The 21,946-nt window shown below is 41.5% G+C and overlaps 1 protein-coding gene across 5 annotated transcripts in view; it reads left to right on the top strand.

Moving 5' to 3' along the window:
• The window catches only part of JMJD1C (jumonji domain containing 1C), a 178,726-nt gene that overhangs the window by 122,583 nt on the left and 34,197 nt on the right, over nt 1-21,946 (top strand). For all 5 annotated transcript variants that reach the window (XM_064145197.1, XM_064145196.1, XM_064145198.1 and 2 more), the window contains 2 exons: nt 15,084-15,189; nt 19,896-20,020. In XM_064145197.1, coding sequence (XP_064001267.1) covers nt 15,183-15,189; nt 19,896-20,020 — 132 coding nt within the window. In that variant the 5' untranslated portion in view covers nt 15,084-15,182. The remainder of the gene's footprint in view (nt 1-15,083; nt 15,190-19,895; nt 20,021-21,946) is intronic.

Genomic DNA, 21,946 nt, shown 5'->3' with positions numbered 1-21,946 from the left:
GTGAGAGTGACTCATTCATTAATCCGGGATGGTCGGACCATTTGGCCATGTAATTCTTTTTATGGTGGCGAGAAGGAGATCTTAAGGAGAAAGCAGATATGGATGTTTGCCCTGGTACTTAGCAGTGACGTGAAAATTCTGTTTCTTTGCAGGAAATGCTAGACATAAAATATGCATTTTCTATCACAGGATGTTAGGGGTTGAAAGTGACCTTGAAAGATCTAGTTCAGCCCCCTTGTCAGAGCAGGGTCACCTATACCAGATCACACAGGAACCCATCCAGGTGGGTTCTGAATATCTCCAGAGAGGGAGACTCCACAGTACCCCTTGAGCAGCCTGTTCAAATGTTCTGTCACCCTCACAGTGAAAAAACTCGCCTTTGTGTTTACACTGAAATTCCTGTCTTCTCAACTTCCACCCATTGCCTCTTGTTCTGTCGTTGGGCATCGCTGAGAAGAGTCTGACTCCATCTTTGTGGCGCTCACCCTTTACACATTTATAAACATTAATGAGGTCACCCCTTAGTCTACTCTTCTTCAGGGTGAAAAGAGTCAATTCCCTCAGTCTCTCCCCATAAGGAAGAGGTTCCTCTCCCCTAATTGTTTTTGTGGCTCTGTGCTGGACTCCTCAGTCTCTCATAAGGAAGAGGTTCCACTCCCCTAATTGTTTTTGTGGCTCTGTGCTGGACTCTTTAAAGCAGTTCCCTGAGGTCCTTCCTGAACTGAGGGGCTTAGAACTGGACACAATATTCCACATGTGGCTTCACTAGGGCAGAGTAGAGAGGGAAGAGAACTTCTCTCGAACCTGCTAACCACAGTCCTTGTAATACATCCCAGAACAGCATTGGCCTTCTTGGCCACCGGAGCACATTGCTGGCTCATGGTCCACCTTTCATCTAGGACCCTCAGGTCCCTTTTCCCTTCGATGCTGTCCAGTAGATCAGCCCCCAACCTATACTGATCCATGGGGTTGATCTTTCCCAGGTGCAAGACTCTACACTTGCCCTTGTTGAGTTTTATTATATTTCTCCCTGCCCAACTCCAACCAAAGTCTCACTGAATGGCAGCAGTGCCAATGTTAAATTAGTATCTGTAGAAACTTGTTTTGAAATGCAATGTATGTCAGGTCCATAATGTTTTCCTGGCTTGCATTTACAATACATCATGCTTATTTTTTTTGATTTAATAAAAATAGTCTAGTAGTAGCTTTTGATATAGCTAGAAAATACGCACACTTTCAATTACATTTGTTTTTAAGATACTTTAGGCAAAACTGCAGTAAACCTACACAAATAGAAATGTGCCCCAGAGAATACAAGAATTGAAATGGTTTTCTGTAATAGTAAGGTACTTGTACAGCTCTGTGTCTGTTCTTTGTGATACATGTAGTGAGTTAAACCACACGCAAAGATAATCTTACCATAATTTAAGCATTGTAATTTACCTAAGGGACTATGAATGGGGATGTGAAGCATTAAAGCTCAGTACATTGTATGTGTGACCTCATCATTGTGTTTGGCAATGCCTGTCATGGGCAGTTGGGCTGAAGTGTGCGATTCTGCTGGTTACTGGCTGAAGTGGCTGAAGTCAGTTGCAGTATACTTTGGACAAGCACATAAAGAGCAACAAAAAGGTTTTATAGTGTGTTTTTCTGTAACTTATGGGAAGACCAGGAGAGACTGTGCTTTGGCTAAGCAGTCGGTGCATTTCAGCTGTGTGTCTGGGTCGGGCAGTGTAGGGTGCCTGATAGATTATGATATGTACACACAGATTTTGTGTGTGTGATAATATAATTCCAAAGGATTTCTGAGCGTGTAGCACTGGAACAAAGGTGCAGCTGAGACAGGGCAAAGAATTCAAATTAGGTTCCTTCACAATCATTAAACTTCCTGCAAAGATGGTGTTTCACCTCTTGAGGAAGGAAATGGGTGGGCACCCAGTCTTCAAAGTCTTGGTGCATTATCAAGTTAAAGGGGAAAAAAAAAAGAGAAAACTTTGCTAAGAATGAATCAGGAACACTTCATTCCTCCTCTGTGGTAGAGTCTCTATTCAAATTTCATGTTCTTTCAGAACAACTCTTTTAAGACAAGTGTGGTTTCCCTAGTGTTTAAAAAATTATAAGGTCTGCCTCTGTGCTGAAGGTTGCAGATACAAAGATAGAGCACTGAGAAGTTCCCTGTGGGAGGTGTGGCATGCACAGCGATAGGCCTGTGTACTTTGCTCTTTCTCTAAATGTGCACTGAACATCTGAGAACTGACAGGTCAGATGTCTAGTACACCTTTAAGATTGTTGAAGTAATAATCATGAAATGGGCTAATATTACTTGACCTATTTAAAACTCAAGTCTTATATGCCATGAAGTAAGATTTGGGGAAAAAGTGTTCTGCAGCTCTGATATTCTTCCCATTTATTGTGGGCAGACGCTGGATGTTTCAGGCCTTGATGCTCTTGTGAGATGTTTGCTCGTAAGAGGAAGTCAGTTGTGTATCAGGGCTTGTGTAGCAAGCAAAGCCTTTGACACTGTCTGCCACAAGAAGCTCCTAGCCAAGCTGGCAGCTCCTGGCTTGGACAGATTCATTCTGTGCTGGGTCAAGAACTGGCTGGATGGCAGAGCCCAGAGAGTGGTGGTGAATGGTGCCACAGCCAGTTGGCAGCCAGTCACTAGTGGTGTTCCCCAAGGATCAGTGCTGGGCCCAGTCCTGTTCAATATCTTTATTGATGATCTGGAGAAAAGCATTGAGTCCATCATCAATAAGTTTGCAGGTGACACCAAGCTAGGAGCAGTTGTTGATCTGTTGGAAGGGTAGGAGAGCCCTGCAGAGGGACCTGGACAGGCTGGATGGGTGGGCAGAGGCCAATGAGATGAGATTTAACAAGGCCAAGTGCAGGGTTCTGCACTTTGGCCACAACAACCCCAAGCAGTGCTACAGGCTGGGGACAGAGTGACTGGAGAGCAGCCAGGAGGAAAGGGACCTGGGGGTACTGATAGATAGTAAGCTGAAGATGAGCCAGCAGTGTGCCCAGGTGGCCAAGAGAGCCAATGGCATCCTAGCCTGCATCAGGAACAGTGTGGCCAGTAGGACAAAGGAGGTTATTCTTCCCCTGTACTCAGCACTGGTCAGGCCACACCTTGAGTCCTGTGTCCAGTTCTGGGCCCCTCAATTCAAGAGAGATGTTGAGGTGCTGGAACATGTCCAGAGAAGGGCAACAAAGCTGGTGAGGGGCCTGGAACATAAACCCTATGAGGAGAGGCTGAGGGAGCTGGGGTTGTTTAGCTTGGAGAAGAGGAGGCTCAGGGGGGACCTCATTGCTGTCTACAACTACCTGAAGGGACATTGTAGCCAGGTGGAGGTTAGTCTCTTCTCCCAGACAACAAGCAATAGAACAAGGGGACTCAGTCTCAAGTTGTGCTGGGGAAAGTACAGGCTGGATGTTAGGATGAAGTTGTTCACAGAGAGAGTGATTGGCATTGGAATGGGCTGCCCAGGGAGGTGGTGGAGTCACCGTCCCTGGGAGTGTTCAAGGAAAGACTGGATGAGGCACTTAGTGCCATGGTCTAGTTGACTGGCTAGGGCTGGGTGATAGTTTGGACTGGATGATCTTGGAGGTCTCTTCCAACCTGGTTGATTCTATGATCTATTCTATGATCAATAACGCACACACAAAAAAATTCATTGAACATAGTGAAACAGGGATAAAATAATATTTTTCAGTGTGTATTTTAAGCACCCCATAATCATACACACATCATTCAGACAGCTCTTTAAACTTAATCCTTAAAAATAACTGCTGCAACTGAAAATTGCTTTTCCCATGAGCCGGTACCTCCACTTACCAGGTGGGCAGGAGCTTTTGTGCTGGTCCCACCTTTTGAGATTGAGCTTGGGATTTCCTGGTGCCAGCCAGCTGGTGAGCAGGGCCATTGTGTGTTCCCCTCCCACTTCCATTTCCTCTACTGGTGACAGAGATGCACACAGCTTTCTGCATCTTGAACTCTTTTCAGCATTGTGTTTAAGAGCCAGCTCTATTCTTTCCTATGTCTCTGGTGTCTGGACCACCCATAAATAGTCCATCTGGCTTCTCTGGCAGTGCCATAGAGCGATGGCCTGAACTGCCTGTCACTTACACCTCTACGTGTAAATGTATAGCTCCAGTGTGAGAGGAAGCAAAAGGCTGCCTCCAGCTAGAAGTGGGTCAGATGACTCATACCAGTTCTCTCTCCAGGTTACACGTGTGGGACAGAAGAGTTTTATCAGGGCATTTACAAGGAGTGAGGAATGAGGGAGGAGGAATTGGATCCCCTCCATTGGTAGAGTCGGGGAGATGTATGTTTCCTCTCCTAAGTCTGTATTTGTGCCTCCTTTTGAAAATGAGCTGCTTCCCTGAGGACTTAATCTGTCTCTATTCTCAAAATAGATGGAATACCTTCCTGTTTTACCTTAATTTCCTAAGAAATAAGAGCTTGAGTCACTTTTTTGTCTCTCTCAGTGAGGCTTGGCACAGGAGTGGAGTTCTTCCAGATCTGACAAGCCTTAGAGAAGTCAGCAGTTTGGAGGGGAAGCCATCAGTCAGCAGGTGGGTGGCATAGCTGCCGCAGATGGTGTGACTCCATGTAGTGGGAGGGAGTTCAGGTGGAGCTGCTGAGGGCTGTGGGAAGGAAAGGGGTGAAGTTTTGAGGTCCTTGGGATAAACTGAGGTTGCTACATGGGAAAACAGGTTTTATTCCACTGTCTTAGAGAAACTTGTTTTACTGACAGTTTTTCAGAAATCACAGTTAAACAGTTTGACTTTAATTCTTCTCGAGGTAGCATTAATAATATATTAATAACAACAGGAGTTAGAACTTGAAAACAGGACAGCTGTAACAAAGCTTGCTGCTTCCTTGAAGGTGCAGATCAAGTCCTTTTACTGAAGTATCTTAGTACTTCTCAAAAGCAATATTTGGGTTACTGAATTTACAAATCCACCCAGTGTTTGTGGGTATGTTCAAAGTGTGTATATGGAATTCCTTTTCCAGGCCAGAGACATGAAGAGAAACTCAAATAATCTTACACAGACCTGAGAGTTGGTTTTTGGTGTGGGTGATGTTTGAGTTTTTGTTACTTGAGTGTGAATTTTATTTTTTTCTTAGACACTGGAATAACTTCACTAATAAAACAAAGTGCAGTATTTGTTTTGACATTCAGGGCTTGCTGTACAGTGTGCATTTCCTTATCAAACTTAATTTCTTTTTGATGCTGTACTGCAGAATTAAATACTGTTCTGAAGTGTGGGCCTTTTATTACTATCATTGTTTGTAAATATTGATCCCCATCCTCAATCTAGAAAACATTTCCTGTCTTTTGAATGGAATTGAAATTAACTGTTCTTAGAGTTTTTTTCCCCCTGCATTCACCTCTTGTATGTGTCTGCCAGCATTACTGGGATTAGTATTTTGGCATGTTTCTGATGAGCAAGTAAGTTTGAAGCACAAGAATTAATATCTTTTATGATGGTGGTAGTGAATTTTAAGAATAGAGTTGAGTATACAACAGGTAAAATCAAGTTACAGCATATTTCAGGATGCATAAGGGTTTGTGGTCCTTGACATGGTTCTAAACACTGCCAAGTGGTGTAGTTCAGTCTTGAATTATGTTCTTAATAGGAATATTTTGCATCTGTGTGCTAGTAGATGTATTGGTAGAAAAATATTATGAAATAGATGTTTGTGTCACTTTTAAATACTATGTGACTCTCCTGAGTTTTCCTTAAGGAGCTTATGGCAGCCACAACTGAAACGTTCCTGTTTAGCAGTTTAATCTTTCCTCTTTGCAAGGCCATTTATTTATCTGTTCTATAAAAGGCACAGCCACTACTTTATCCAGAGTTGCAGAGACCTGTACTCTTAATCTAAATATGATATACATCCCAGCTGGTCAGACCTGTTATTTATAGGGAAAATTCCTAAAATGTCTCCAGCAGGTCAGAACAGAGCTCTTAATAGAAAAAAAGCATAGGGTTATGGCCATGTCATTTCTGGTGCTGTCTTGGAGCAGAGGCAGCATTTCCACGTTTGAGCAGAGACAATTGAAGAGTCTGCACTATCTACCTAGACCAGAGAAGCGTTGTCTTCTGAGTGAAATTCTTCAAGTAAGTGTGGTAATGAGTTGCCTCACCCAGGTGCACTGCTTCTGTGCAGTGCTACCTTAAATCATGTTAGAAATTCACTTGGAAAAGTTCTGTGATAAAACAGTGGTACTCATTCAGAATGTGAGAGAAATGTGTTCTATTCTGAACTACCTTCATATTCTCAGCATACTCACCAACACTGTTAAACAGTACTGAGTAACAAGTTTTCAGGCAAACCCTGGAAAACCACTTGAAAACAAATCATTAAAGTAATAGTAATTAAGTGGACCAAACTCCACGAAAGATGTCTTTCAAGCATGTTTTGAAGATACCCAATGTATTCTTTCCTCTTAAAAACTCAAACTGTTATGACATTCATTGTTGCAGGGGATTTGTGTTGTGCCTGTGATCCTCACAAGTTATGAGGGGAAAGGAAATGGAAAGTGTATGTTCCCAGAGTTCCTATTTAGTAAAAAGGTTTGATGATCTTTGCAAAAGTGGGTAGGTAGCTCTGTTGACTGCTGGTTATCTAAGGTAATGATGGTTCAACTTGAAGAGCAGAAAGTCATTCACAAAACTCTGGAGTATATTTCTATGAGATGGTGTTGATTCTTTTGAGCTATTGTCAGTCTGTCATGTATTGGATGGTATTTTAAACCAAACTTAAATTTAGAGACCTTTGCTTTTTAATACAGTAAGCTCTTAGTAGTCTTGTCAGAGAATACTGTGTTAGTGAGTCATATATCTGCTAAAAAGATCTGGTGGAGGTCATGACCATGAGATAAGAGGTGAACTATCCAGTCTGTCGTCATCTGTGGCTGTGATGTACAGTTCTCCAGCTCTTCTGGTTCAAGCTGCCACAAGTAACTTCTGCTGTCCCCTGATGCAAGGAAGATGTGTGTTCTGTAAGATGGTCGATCTTCTGAGCAAGAACTGATCTCTTGGCTTGGTTTCCAGAGGCTTTAGGCTGCCTTTCTAGCAGCTCCCAAGTCAGACAGCTGATCAACAGAATGTACTTTGTGCTTCAGGACCCCTCCATCCATAGAGCTTATTCATAAGCTGATATGATTTGGTGAGTAGACTGCCTCCTGAGAGCTGTTCACAATTCACATGGTATCTGGGTCTCAGTTTAAATTTTAATGTCAATGTATGAAAGTTTTTTTCTCCCATATACTCACTTAGCTCCTCTCCTTGTTAGCATTGAGTTCACTCTGTTAATTGCTTGCTTCAGGGAAATATCTGAACTGGAGATTTCTTTTCCCATAATGGTATTGAGCTGCTTGGTAAGTGACTTAAAGGCTTGTTCTAGTACCACCACATGACCTGGGAGTTGCTCAGTGGAATAGGATCAGTAGTCCCTCTCTGTTTTTTTTTAGGAGTAGATAAAACAAAATGCAAAGTTGGGACAAAGTTGTCTGTTGCAGAGATGGTAATGATAAATACATGGAGCCTGCAATGAGGAAGGAAATGTGATTCAGTGGAAAACAAAAAGAAAAGTAAATGTATGTCTGTGTCATCAAAACGAGTGAGAAGATGGATGTGGAGCAGCACTGTTTACTTGCCCTTGCATTCATTTGTACATGGAGAGTGTAAATCTTACAGACTGTCACTGCAGTGGTCACAGTGGAGGCTGACAGCCCACCCACCAGGTCGGTGGTAGGAACAACTTGTTTGGGGTTGTCTTTAGATTGGATGCTGAAAGATATCTCTGGCACTCCAGGAGATTTTGCTTTTCAGATCCAGATTGTCATGGCTGTTCATAATGAGGGTGACATAACCTGTGAGCATAAGGTCATCTATTTTTATTTGCTTATAATCTCTGTTTTCAAATTAACTGTTGCAGAAGTCTCTAGAGCAGTTTTTAGGTCCATTTATTGTATTACGTGACTGACATAGGTTAGGTTTTGCTTATCCATTGGTGGCTGCTTGCTTCCCTGCTGCATGCATGTTCTGCATGGTGTGCTCGTTTCCCTTCTGCCTTTCCAGACTAGATTCTCAGGCAGAGCTACAGGAATAATGAGCTGACTTGTAAAAAACAAGTTCTCCAGCATGCCCTTTCACCTGAGACCTTGGTAGTCTTCCAGGAAAGCAAGTATCTCTGCTTATTTTTGTGTTTGTGAACTAAAGTCACAGAGAATATTAGACTACAAGTGGGATTATTTTGCTCCCTCTGTACTCATGTTTCTAATTTTAATAGATTTTTTCCATAGGATAGTATTTTCTGGTATTCATAGGGGTGTGAGTTACTCCTCCAGAACTGAGCTAATTGGTGCAATAACGTTTTGTCAAGCCTGAAATCATGACTTGGAGAAGTGTGTGCAGCCTTGCTCCCCTGATTCTCAAAACTGATAATTAAAATTTTAAAATCAGTGTCAACTCTTAAATTATTGAACAGAGGAAGTGAGGAGGGAGGAGCAGTGTGTGGAGAGGTTGATTAAGCATGAGGGAAACATGGTGGAAACAAAAGAAAAATGGTTGATAGCTTCTCCTGAGAGGTGTTTACTGACAGTTGCAAGATTACTGAATTTTTAGCCTTCATCTTTCCATCATCCTGTAGTTCTAACTTTGTATTTAGAGAAACTTATTTGTTGCTGTTAAACATTGTCTGTAACCCTTAATCTTAAATGTTTGTGGTCCTGAATATCTTAAAACATTGTTCCTGATGGAACAGTGCATTCAGAGCCCCTTGTTGGGACAGGATTAGTTATCCCTGTTGTCTTGTCTGGCCTCTGCATGTAAGGAGCGCATCAGTGCTATACTGCTTCCCCATGCAACATGCCTCTGTGCACGTGCGAGCAGGCCTGACCTCATCTCGACTTTGTTTCTGTATGAGGGGTCAGGGTTGTGCCTTCAAGCTTGACTTAACTGGTTCAGATGTAGCCCAGCAGCTGCTGGGTTTGAATGAGGTAAATTGTGACTCTGCGCTCAGAGCAGCAGAAAATAGGTCAAGTGTGGGTTGGCTTTACATAGAAAGCGCTGGCGTCGCCTGCTAAACCTAAACCTCTTCCCTCAGCTCAGACAAAGCCGTTTAAGGTAAACGGGGAAGTTAGGATCTCCCAAAAAAACTTTCTGTAGCCTTGATGTTTGTGGCTGGCATTGCCCTTCATGCGGAGCCTGGAGCCGGAGGGAGGCTGCCCTAGTTGCAGGGGCAGGCAATGAGTCACATCAGTATGTTCCCTCTGGAGCAATCCCCCTCTGGCAAGGCATTTCTCTGCTGGCTTGCGTGGAGCGACACAGCCCTGCAGTGTTCAGCGCTTTTCTGACCTCCTGCCCACCAGCTGCAGTGGTGTGGCAGCTGGGTTAGCCTTTCACTGGTCAGGTCAGAAAGGAATAAGAAATATGCTGCTTAGCGGTGGTTTATGCATGCGTATGTGTCTAGGAAGGCGGGGGAAGCAACAGAAGGTTTGTGTCTTTTAGTCTCTGCTAAATTTGATGATTTCCCTGTAAGATTTTGCTGTGGTCTTTGTGGCATTGGCAGTGCCTGTGCTTGCCCAGTGATACCCTCAGGGTTATTGGTTGCTGCCAGTTTCTGTGGTTTAGATTCTCATCTTTAGCTACTGGAAGAATGTCTTGTAGCATGGTAGAGTGTTACTAACAATCAGTAGTTGACGTTCTTTTTAAAATCTTTGGTATTTTGCCTATCCAGATTTTATGTCACTGTTTTGCATGGGGCTTTTAACCCTGCTCAGTCTGATGTGAGGCAGAGCAGTATTAAGATTGAAGGTTTGTTAGAAAGTTACTGAAAGAGATGACAGATCAGTGATAATCAGTTACGTCAGGTGACAGAATCAGTGCAAGATAGGAGGAAGGAAAAAAGGTACTTATTAAGGAGTGAAAATAAGGTCAGAATTGTACAGACCATTCAAACGAGGTAAAATACATGGACGTGTTTGAGGCTGGGGTATAGGTAAGGTGTTTTTTTAATGTGAGAAAATCACCTGCTAAAAAATGCCATTAGAGCATTAGCATGAATTTCCATCAGTCTGTATTTGTAAAACAATACTTTTTGCTGCTGCCTCTCTTTGAAGACTGTTGTGGCAGTGAGTAGGCTGACTACCTTGTTCCTTGTCTTTCAGACTGCAGTTTCAAAATGTGATTTCTATGCAGCTCAAGTTCCATGCAGTTGTAAAGATTGTTTGGTCCAAAAAAAATTTTTTTAAATGGGGGAGCTACTCTCACAGAAGCTGTTTCCAAGATGTTCACTCATGAAGAAGAAAAGAAGATATTTTGATGCTTTGATCTCTGAAGTTATTTGTGCTGTTTGAATTTAAGTACTAACAAAATGCTTATTTTCATGTGCTGTACAGACTGTGTAAACAGGACTTTCAAGTTGGTTATGTAGTAGTTTTCATTTAATTCGTATCCTAAATTATCAGAAAACCTCTAAGCAGCCAGAGGAAGCTATAGTTAATTAAGCCACAGATGGTGAGGACTAATGTGGTGTTGACCTTTGCGAGGACTGCAAAATCTCCTTAGTCTTTCTCTGTAAAACACTAGCTGAAATGAGTTCTACTGATATTAAAAACCTGTCCTTGATGCATTGAAGCCAAAAGGAGAGATACTGTGGCCAAGAAAGGACACTTTCTCAAATAAACGTTTGCAGGTTCCAAATGCTCAGCATGTCTTGAGGCTCGGTCTTAAGGACTCTAAACTTTTTATAGTGCTGAATGCCACTGTGTTTCCAGGAATGCTTTTCCTGGAATGAGTTTTGTCAGTTATTCTCTTTTCCTTTACTGAAAATAAAGAGTTGACAACTGACTAGAGTCTCTGTGCTGTCCCATAAACTTAGTGTTCAGTCTGTGTGATTTGGGGGTAAGAATGGCTACTTGAATTCACCTTTCAGTTGCTGTTTTGTGCTCCATTTTCATCTCTCAATTTAATGAACTCCTATCTGCCTCTCAAGTTTGTGAAGAATGACTTGGAAAAGTGTTACAAAATGTTGAGGTAACATCTTTCTATGATAGTTCAAGTCTTGCTGGGAAGGTATAGAGCTGTGGAAATGTGCAAGCATTCCCACCATAGAAATGCCTGGCTGCTCAAAACAGAAAAAAGTTTGTGGTCATTTGAGCCTTTCAGGAGGCCCTTTATATGATCTTTGGGCAGTTTGACTCATCCAGGGATGCCTCTCAGTACCTTAGACAGTATTTTGTTTGTGGATGGGGCTTGAGTAGCAGAATTCTGTATGTATTTGATTCTGGTTTGTTTTTCCTGTGGGCGCTGTCTTTTAAATTCCTCTTTGTTCATCATGACTTGGAGGAATTTTGAAGTACTGCAAGTGATCTGCACGTGCTCACCTGTGGATTTGATTGACAAGTTATATTTATCTGAATAAGCTCTGTGCAAATGCTTCTCTGAACAAAGATTTCTGCTTTCTGGTTAGGGCAATATGATATTTTAACTTAATGGCATTGTCTGTAGTTTCCAACCTGCTCTGTCATTTTGCACCAGGAGAAAGAGCAGATAGGCTAGAAGAACACTGGATCACTTTGTTACTTGGGAAAATGTCGTTGTTTATCCTTTTCAGGACTTCAAGCATGTCCTCAGCAGGTGAGAATTAGCACCTAGAGAGATACGGAGCTGACTCTATTTATCTTTAGATAATTAGGCAGAAAGTCCACTCAACTAGAAGTTAGTTACTCTTTTGATCTGAACAGAAGGGAGAATACCAGCAAAGATCTAAAAACTTGGCATAGGTTGACAAGCTTCTGATAGTCACATTGCTCCATGTGACTGTTGTCCAGAAGGGCAGGAAGAATTACCGCGACCATGCCTTTCTAGTCCCTGTGCCCTTTGTCTTTCCCGTATTACATGTAGTCATTTTTGGAGCAAGGGCCACTACTGTATGAAGTAGCTGGAGAGCTTCCTACAAGAGATGTGAAGAAAATTGCAGTCCCATTTATTTGATTTGTGTTCTAATTTGTATTTTATAATGAGGATTTCAAACTAGCATTAACATCCTTCTGGAGGAGTTATTCCAGGACTTGTGGGAAAACTAGTCTAGGAGAGGGCACCCTACATACTTTTGTGAGTAAAAATACTTCAAAAGGAGGAAAAGTCTGGAGGAAAATCCTGCAGGGCATTTAATTCTTTCGTGGGTTAGTCTGTCAGTCTTGCCACTTGGACCAAGAAGGAGGGAAAACTGAAGGTCATAATTGCCGAGGTTCAAATCTGTAAACAGTGTTGTTGTTTCTCGAGCAATATGACTACAAGGTAAGTATGGAAAAGGACTGGGCACTGCAGAGTCGTCTGCTCAGCTTCAGTGCCAAGGCAGGGAAGAGACTGCAAGTCACTAGCCTTGCTTGGAGCCGTCTCCCTGTTTCTGCAAAGATTGTGGTGCATGCTAAAACTGTGCTTAAGGCCATCACTTTATAGTTTTAACACATTAGGCAGTTAATTTCCTGGCTTTTAGATGTTTAAAGATTAATGATGGAAAAAGTCAATCAGAGCATGCATGCTTTTTTTTCATCCTCTGTAATATGTAGGAAAAAGAGTAGAAGTTCTGGGATTTGGGGAACTTTTTTTTTCAGTGTCATGATAACCAATTTTCAGCTATCAGTAGTTTTGCTTTGCTGCATTGATTTCTGTTGACCACTGGACATCTAGAAGCAAAGCACTCCCTTTTTTCTTTCTTCTTTGCAGGGATTGGTGGGAAGTGTTGAAGGTGTATTTTATATGTGTATTTAGAAACCCTGGGTTCATCGTGACATGTTTACATAATCCCAGTCATACCTGAATGTGCTTTGTGTAATGGATCTTTGACCTGGCTTGTGCCTTTTGTAGATCGTCTTTCTCCAGTCTCCTTTTCTAAATGTTCACACAATCACTCTCCGTCAAAGGTACATGCATTTGAATGGGAGATAGAAGTAAGAGGTTGAAGTGTGTTGTCTCTAAAACCACCAGTGTCTTCAGTGCTAAGTTCAGAGAAGGCAAAAGTGTTTGGAAAGGATGGGAAGTCTAAAAAATTAACAAAAGCAAGGGGGTGGGTGGCCTTTAGAAACAGATTGAAGATGCTCAAGACAACATTGGGAGACTTAAAATTTTTGCATAGAGAACTCAACTGAAGTAGAATAACATCGAGAGTAACAGTTCTGAGTTGTGGTACTTAATCAGTGATACGGTCTTGAGGATACAAGTTGTCTTGGATGAGACCGAAGGATTTATTCAAACTCTGTGAAATCGGCATATTAACAGCTTTTAAAGTCATCCAGGCTTCAGTGTGGCAGTGCCTTAGTCTATTACTTAGGTCTAATGCTTGTGGATCTGAGAGGGGAAATTTTTGGTACAGGAATCTCTTAGATACTGTGAAAGTGAGTGCAGTAGGAAGGAGGACAGATGAATGATCATCACGGTTCCCGTGTTGGATTCCCCTGGCAAATCATTCCTCCTTTTCAATGTTGGTGTAGCTTCTGTGTGTAGGGTGAACGCACAGGAAAAACAGAACAGCTGATACCTTTGTATACTGCCTCTGGAGAGGAAGTGGTTTTCTAGTCTGCCACCCTCGAAGAAATGTTAGTGTTGACCCTCTTGTGTCTCTAAGGGTGCTAGCAATGTATTTGCCTGGTTAGTGGTTTTAATGTGCTGGTAAAAGTCCTGTTGATCTTCCTATTCACTTTTAGTTTGTTCCACTTTATATGTATTAAAACAATCATCGTGGCCATTCCCTTTGGATCTGAAGCTCTATCCTTTTCAAAGACACAAGAGAGAGTAATTTTCTCTAATAACCAAAGCATTGATGCATTCTCCATAATGATGCACAGCAAATCTTCCAAGTGTCAGGAAGTAAATTTTGAATTGGAAATAGACATCCCGTGATCAGTGGGTTAGCAGGAATAATCAAATACAAATGAATAGAGAGAAATTGCTCATGTCACTTAAGGGCCTGGCAACAGTGCACGATTCCCTGAGTGTTGCTTATATCTTTGTGTTCTGTGGTTGGAGCTCTTCGTAATTGTGAAACATCAAGGAACTTGTTGGAGATCAAGGAAAGAAATTACTTGATCTCAGCTGCAGTACTGATAAAACATTTTACATTTTGTATGTGGAGAATTGTTCTGATTATTTTAGTTGTCTGAAGTTCTCTTGGTACAAGTGAATGCTCCTGCAGCTCACAGATTTCTAAGGCTGTCTTCTGTGTTGAGGACTTAGCAGGCTGTGGTGCAGCTTTGTTTCTGTGCTACAGCCTCAAAGGCAGAAATAGCAAGTTTGCTCTGGAATAGAGAAATAAATATTCTAAGAGTCTAAAGACAAATGATGATTTAAGCTACACTTCCAAGGATGCAAACAAAATTTTATGCCTAATTTTTTTCTTGTTAGAAGAGTAGTGCCACCAAATACGTCTCAATTTCCCAGACAGTGTCCTGCTCAAGTAGTAAAAAAGAATCTTCCACGAGACTCGAATATAATAAAATTTGGCCTCTGTTGTTTGAAATGGTCTAATTAATAAAGGCCTACATACTTGAAAACCAGTACTGGTGTTTCTCTCAAGATACAACTGTCACTTATGTGCTATCCTTCTGGGTTTTCTGTCTGTGTTTATGCTCAATGTGTCCATATTACATTTCACAGAGAACGGAAAAAGACTTTCTAAAAACCAGTTTCACTTAATCATTATCTAAACAATTCTTTCTGCATACCTGTAAACATTGAAATCCTTAAGAGGGCAATTTTAGCTTGTAGTGAGACAGTATTTATGAAAGTGTGATCCTATTAATAGCTTACAAGTCTGGCCACATGTGGGATCTGCTGTCCCATGTTCCCATGAAATAACTTCGAGCACTGTGTTATCCTTTTAACTTGTTTGGGTTTTTGGGTTTTGGTTTTGGGTTTGTTTTGTTTTTTTTCTGAATACAATGCAAGGATTTGTAGGTGGTCAGTAGAATGAACATCACACTACTTTAATGTTATACACTAGGCAAATAAATCTAAATGTTACAAGTAAACATAACATATGGTTCTTTTTTTAATCTCTGCTTTAGGACGACGTAGACAGTCTAAACCCAGTTCTCAGGGATAACCCGCAGTTACATGAGGAGGTAAAAGCCTGGGTAAAGGAACAAAAGGTTCAGGAGATTTTTATGCAAGGTAATTATGTGGGCAATTATGTTATTTTTATTCTATATTGGATAGTTTAAGGCCATTAGATGTGGGACTCATCTCATAGCATTTGTGATATAATGGAGAATGTCTTTCTAATTTGGAAGTGGTTTTTTTTTTTTGAAGTATGTGTTAATACAAGAAAATAAGACTGTGCATGAAGCTGTGCCTGACTTCTTCATACTGTTCTTAACTTGTTTTGGTTATTACAGCAAAAGCTGGATATTAGTTGTCTGAACATAGATATTTCATCAAGTTTGGTGTGAAAATAAGTGTGCATGAAATGCAACCACACATTTTTCAGAATGCTTAAAAGTGCATTGTGCTGTCTGTATTACTGTTACAAGTGATAACTTCTCAGGTACTTGTCAGTGCTTCTGGTACTTCTCAGTTCTGTAATACATGAAGAATAGTTTAAGATTGTCACCTCACACTCTCACCCTCTGATTGAGAAGTGCCTTTCAAATCAGTTACTCTGTTATAAAGCTGTAAGTTTGCAGCAAATGCAGGCATTGTTTTCACACTGTAGATAAAAGTTATGTGAAAACTACCATGAATTAGAATAAATTGGTTTTGACTCAACTTTGCTGATAATATTCAGTGCAGTTGTCAACTTTCTGCAGAACTGATAAGCAGCTCTACAGACGCACTCCTAGCAATGGTAGACAGAAACTAACCTCTGTGGATCTGGATTAAAATCCCATGCAAGCAGTAAAGCAATTTCAAAACAGTAATGCGTAGGCAGTCATTTTGTAAATTAGTATTGGGAGTGGAGCATAAATAATCTGGCATTTAAGGATGGTGCTGAGGCTTGCATGCTGTCTGGGTTCTTTGATAAAATTAAGATTAGAAGACCAAAGGCATATATTAAGTGTAATACTGAGTTTAGAGTAAAAGTGTCGTCTTTTCCTTCAGTGGAGTTCCTGATTTGACTAGGTGTGATTATTCTTATGAGCCTCATAGAGAAAGGAGGCTGGAAAAAGCAATGTAGTAAGTTATGTGTCAGTGTTAGTTATTTTAGATTTGATCTTCCTGTCCCCAGACCCAATATGAGTTAATAGCTTATTGATGAAATTTACAGCCAAAACTGGATTGAGAGGTGATGTGAAATCAAATTAGGGCTCTATGAAAAGAAAACTAAAATTGAGCATGCTTATTCTATTTCATTAGAGTAACAATAATAAGACAATTAATTCCAAAATCTCTGTGCACACTGGTATAGAATCAATACTTGAGCGAAGCCCCAACAGCACTGAAATAGTCATCTAAATTAAACTACCAGACTATCAGCCATACAATTAATTTTTACATCCCATCATTTCAGGACCTGTATTTGTAGCTTTATCTAACTTCTCAAACAGATAATGTGAAAGCTTAGAAGTGCACACATTAGGAGTATTTTAGGTGATGAGATGAATCTCTAACCCAAATGTCCTTGTAGGCTTGCTCTCCCTTCCAAGGAGAAGCTGCAGTTCCACTGCTGTGATGCAGTGTCACCTGAGGAGAGAGGTGCTTTCTTGGACAGTGGCAAACTATCCACTGCCAGGGCCTTTGCTGTGCCACTGCCTCAGCCCTGCAGAGACTGGTGTCACATTCTCCTAGGGCATAGTCTGCTCTTGGGCACTGGACTTTGCATTTGGCACAGACCTTTCTATGGCTCACAGACAGTCTTCCAGCAGTGCTAGCTGCTGCAATGTACTCTTCTTATCCTTCTTTTCTCCTCCCTTCTCTGGTTTTCTTCACCTTCTCCATTATTACAATTTTCCTGTTCCCCTCAATTTAAGGAATATTTTTAGTTCAGCCTTGTCTAGACACTTCTATTAAGGTTTGTAACCACTTTCTCTTCACCCTCTGCAGCATCTTTAGAATCCAGCCTTTTCTTTGTTGTCTGTGGTGCTGAAACCTTCATCTTGTGTCTTAGTATTTTCTGTTTTGACTATCGCAGTTAAAATCTGGTTTATCTGAAGAAAGAGGAGGGTTTAAGCATTAATATCAGGTTCCAAATATTTGAAAAGAAACCCTTCAGTTGGAGTAGGTGGAATTCTAGGCCAAACCTGTCTAATTGTTTACAAGAATGAGACTAAAGGGAAAAAAAAATTGGCCCTTGCAACCTTTTCTTTGGGTGGCTGTCACAGCAACATGCTTTGCAGTAGAGATTGTTGGTTTGGCAGCAAAGAAGTTTATTCCTTAATTTTAAAAACAAACTCCTCCCAAACTTAGTCAGCTTGAAAGCTTTTTGGACAAATAAAAGCAGCTCAAAGAACATAGTGAAGTGTCTTGATTTTTTTTCAACAGTTCAAATCTCTGCATTTTTTTCTTTCTATTAGATTTATTATCACTACAATCTCTGAAGCTATGTATGTTTAATAATCCTGTTGAAACACTGAGTGTGTTTCAGCCTTGAAAATATTTCCTGATAGTACTGCACAGGCTGTTCCAACAACGTGTAGCTGAGTGTGATTCAGCCAGGGACTGGAGACAAAGCCAGACTTTTCCTGTAATGGCTGCTTGTGGCTAGGCTTGAGCTGAGCTGTCCTGTGTCGCATGATGGTAGTTTAATATTTGTTCTTCCTGACAACCCCAGCAGCACATAGGAAAACACCCTCACTGTTTATAAAGGTAGATAAAGTCTCTCTTTTAAAAATAGATAGGATAACAACTGGGTTGAAGAGCAGCTGCAGATTAGAACAAGGAGTATGAGAGGAAAGAAGCTGTCACTTGGTGAGCAAGAAAAAGTACGAGAGAAGCTGGAAGCTGTTGGAGAAGGAAGGATGGAGCTTTTGTAAGCTGAGAAGACTGAGAAAGGACTTGGAAGCCAGAGGGCTGGAATTGTAAATGCTGAAAAGAGACAAGAAGCTGAGTAGAGGCAAAAGACTAGTTCCAGTTATGCAAGAGGTGGAAAATCATCATGCAGTTAACAGTAGAATGCAAGAGAGGAGAAGCTAGGACAAGAGAGATTGGCGCAAAGACGCAGGCAAAATACTACTGAGACTGAGCAAGACAGTGCTTTGAGACAGCCATTAAGTTTGAGACACTGAGAATGCAGTTGGGTCAGACAGACAGAAGTGTGGGAGCTGAGCTGGAGGCGTTTTACAGGGGCATATGGAGTAAGAGTTGGAGAGAAGCCATCAGGAAACGTGTCCCTGCGGGAACCCCATCTGGTCTGGGACTAAGAATGTAAGCTTGTAGATTCTTCCTCTTTTTCTGCCCATATGTATCTATGATTGGTAGTGCCTGTGCTGGTGCACTTCTGACCCTTGACTGTGCAGCTGGAAATGTGTTCTGAGGATGAGTTGATGCTGGTAGCTCAGAGGGTTCAGCGGGTATTGATGCTTCAGTTGCAGTGAATGATGTGAAAGAAGGTACCATTGCATGGTGTTTCTTTCCCAGCTGATTTAGTACCTACATAATCATCTGCAAAAGGTGTTCAAAAGGCCTTGCTAAGGTTCCAGAATTAAACTGAGACCACTTTTAAATCTCTATTACTGCTTTTGCACTTCTCTTGATCTCTCAAATGTCCTTGTGATCACACACCTTCTCGTACAGAGAGTATAATGGACCCAGTTGTGTGAACATGGATATTTTACTAGAGAAAGCTAACCTATGAGTTTAGTGGCCTGTTTGCTGCAGATGTTTGAGCTTGCTTAATGTGCTGGGCAGGGGCTGGAAAAAATGATCTTTAGGAGACAGGGGAATTCTGGCTTTGCCTCTGTGATTGAGCAACTAAGTACTCATAAATCATGTAAGTAAGTCCTTTTGTAGGTTGTCACTACTAGTTCTGCTTCTGTTCTTGGGACCTGGTTGAGGAAGTAGCAAAGCTCACAGACTATTGGAACGGAACTCTGTTGCAGCATTGCTTTCTCATATGGGCAGAATCCTTTACAGACACTTGAGTGCAGTGAAATATAGGGTCCTGATGATCAAGGGAGACACTGACCATGAAGAAAAATGCTGAATCTCAAATGTTGAGTCTTGAACCTATGAAATAAATACTGTAACACACTATTTCACCACTCTCATGGGCTTATGGAAGTGAATTAAGTTGACCTTTACAAAGGGACAGTGTGCAGGCTTTCTTTGCTGGGGATGTATCTGAAAAGGCATAAGATTTTATAAAATCTACATAGTGTGTGGTTTGTTGAGTGTTCTGTGTGGCCATAGCAGGAACAGGATTGCTCAGCTGCCTTTCTGACTGCTGTAATGGAGAGAAACAGTGGTTACTTATGGGAAAGACTTGGCAGATGCAGAGCCCAACCACCAAGATGTAAATCTTTTTGCCAGCAAAGCATCTGGACATGTGACTAGCCTGTTAAATAGCTTCTGTGTAACCTGCTGCTGCCACTTGCTAGCCTTTTGGATTAGTTTGCTGTGGTCACTGTGTGTAGGCAGGAATTCTCTCATCATTTGTCGTCATGGTTGCAGAAAGATTTCATTAGATAAGAAAACTGTATATTGAAAATGTTAGCAAAGTTGAGCTTAGAGCATACTTAAAAGTAGCATGTGCAATCCAAAATGTCTTCCCCCCCCCAAAAAAAAATGCACAGGCAGCGCAGTGCCAGGACTGCTTGTAGTTTGCTCTCCATGCCATGCACAGTGTATGCTTACTCTGAAACTTAAAACCCCAGGAAAACCCGATTATACTTGTTTTTACTCTGAATTCCTGAATGGCTTTTTCATTTTTTCCCCTGGTAAAGGTCCGTACTCCTTAAATGGTTACAGGGTGAGAGTGTACAGACAGGATTCTGCCACCCAGTGGTTCACTGGTATCATCACCCATCATGATCTCTTCACCCGCACTATGGTTGTTATGAATGACCAGGTGAGTTTGATATGAAAACAAGTTTCACATGAGCCACACATTGGGAATTGTAGAGCATGTGTTATGGTACTCTGAAATACACTGAGTTACTGTGTTGCAGCAGGGCAAGTCTTACCTAATGCGCTTCAAGTACAGCCTGACTGTGTTGGGCAAGTGCTTAAAACTGTCCTGCAGCTGAACCTTTGTGCAATGAGATGATTAATACCAGTCCCTACAGTTGGGCTTTTCTTCTGTCAATATTTGACTACTGAAGCCTGTGAAGGGAAGCCACCTAGCTTTTAGAACTGGTCTTCCCTGTCTGCTCTTTTCTCAACACCAAAACCTTTTAGCACCACAGTAGGGATTACTTCTTCCAAGTAATTGCAGTATATTGAATTAAGCATTCCCTGCAACCTAGTGTACATTTACATGTGGTGTGCTGTAATTGTATTTCTAGAGTTGATGTTACAGAAATAATTCATTCTGGTATTTGTAGTGGCAATAAAATGATATTTCATAAAAAGGATGCAAAGCTGTTTGAGTGAGTCCAGAGAAGGGCCACAAAGATGATCCAAGGGCTGGAACACCTCTGCTGTGAGGATGGGCTGAAGGAGCTGGGGTTCACCCTAGAGAAGAAAAGACTACAGGGGGACCTTAGAGTTGCTTTTTAATATGTGAAGGGGTCCTACAGGAAGGCTGGAGAGAGACTTTTCCTAAGGATACCTAGCAATAGGACAAGGGGGAATGATATGAAGCTGATGGAGAGTAGGTTTAGAGTGGATCTGAGGAAGAATTCTTCAGTACAAAGGTGGCAAGACTGGAACACGCTGCCCAGGAAGGCTGTGGATGCGTCCTTGCTGGGGGTGTTGAAGGTGTGAAGGATGAGGCCTTGAGCAGCTGAGTCTAGTTGAGAGGCATCCCTGCCTCATGGTGGGGAAGTTGGAGCAGATTATCGTCTCTAAGGTCCTTTCCAACCTAAGCCATTCTATGATTATGTGATTTCAGGGGACCAGAATAATGATTGAGTGTTACCATAGCAAATGACCTGTCTGCTTTGAAATGACTGGCAAAATCATGGATAAAAATAAAAAAATAATACTATTATAATGCTCATTCTTTCCCTTAAATTGCTCTAATTAATTGTGCCCAAATAATAGTTTTTTTTTCTTTGTTTTGTGACGTTAAAGATCTACTTAGCACTTCCTTCTTTCTGAAATATCCCCCACTAGGAATATTTTGACAGTCTTTTGAGTTCTCATCTCCAGTTGTTTTGGTTCTTTGCGTTCAGCAGTTTTGCTTCTCTTGGAAGCAATGTTGTAATGGGCTTCTGTAGTGTATTTTATAGTGTATTGAATAAGTTTTATAGGCTTTCTGTGTTGTGATGGCTACTTCATTGAGTAATCTTTAAAAGCTCAGTGTCTTTACATTTCAAATTGGCTGGTCGCTATATGGAGAGAAGGAAGTGATGGTGGAGTACTTTTAAAGAAAAAAAAATAACAGGGTCGTAGGAAGTTAGGGGTTGGAAGGGACCTCTGGAGATCTTTGGGTCCAGCCCCCCCTGCCTGAGCAGGACCATATAATCTATCACAGATCACACAATAATTCATCCAGATGAGTCTTGAAAGTTTTCCAGAGAAGGAGACTCCACAAACTCTCTGGGGAGCCTGTTCCAGTGCTCGTTGACCCTTACAGTAATGAAGTTCATCCTCAGGTTGAGGTGGAACTTCCTGTGCTGTAGTTTACATCCATTGCCCCTTGTCCTATCAGAAGATGTGCAAAGAGACTGTCATTTCCTTCGTGATACCCAGCCTTCAAATATTTATACACATTTATTCGATCCCCTCTCAGTCTTCTCCTATCCAGACTAAAAAGCCTCAGGACTCTCAGCCTTCCTCATAAGGCACATGCTCCAGTCCCTTAATCATCCTTGTAGCTCTCTGTTGGACT

Source organism: Pogoniulus pusillus, chromosome 6 (genome assembly GCF_015220805.1).
Source record: "Pogoniulus pusillus isolate bPogPus1 chromosome 6, bPogPus1.pri, whole genome shotgun sequence".
Lineage (NCBI taxonomy): Eukaryota > Metazoa > Chordata > Aves > Piciformes > Lybiidae > Pogoniulus > Pogoniulus pusillus.
The sequence above is the reverse complement of the archived record's forward strand: the minus strand, read 5'-3'. Positions and strand labels throughout refer to the sequence as shown.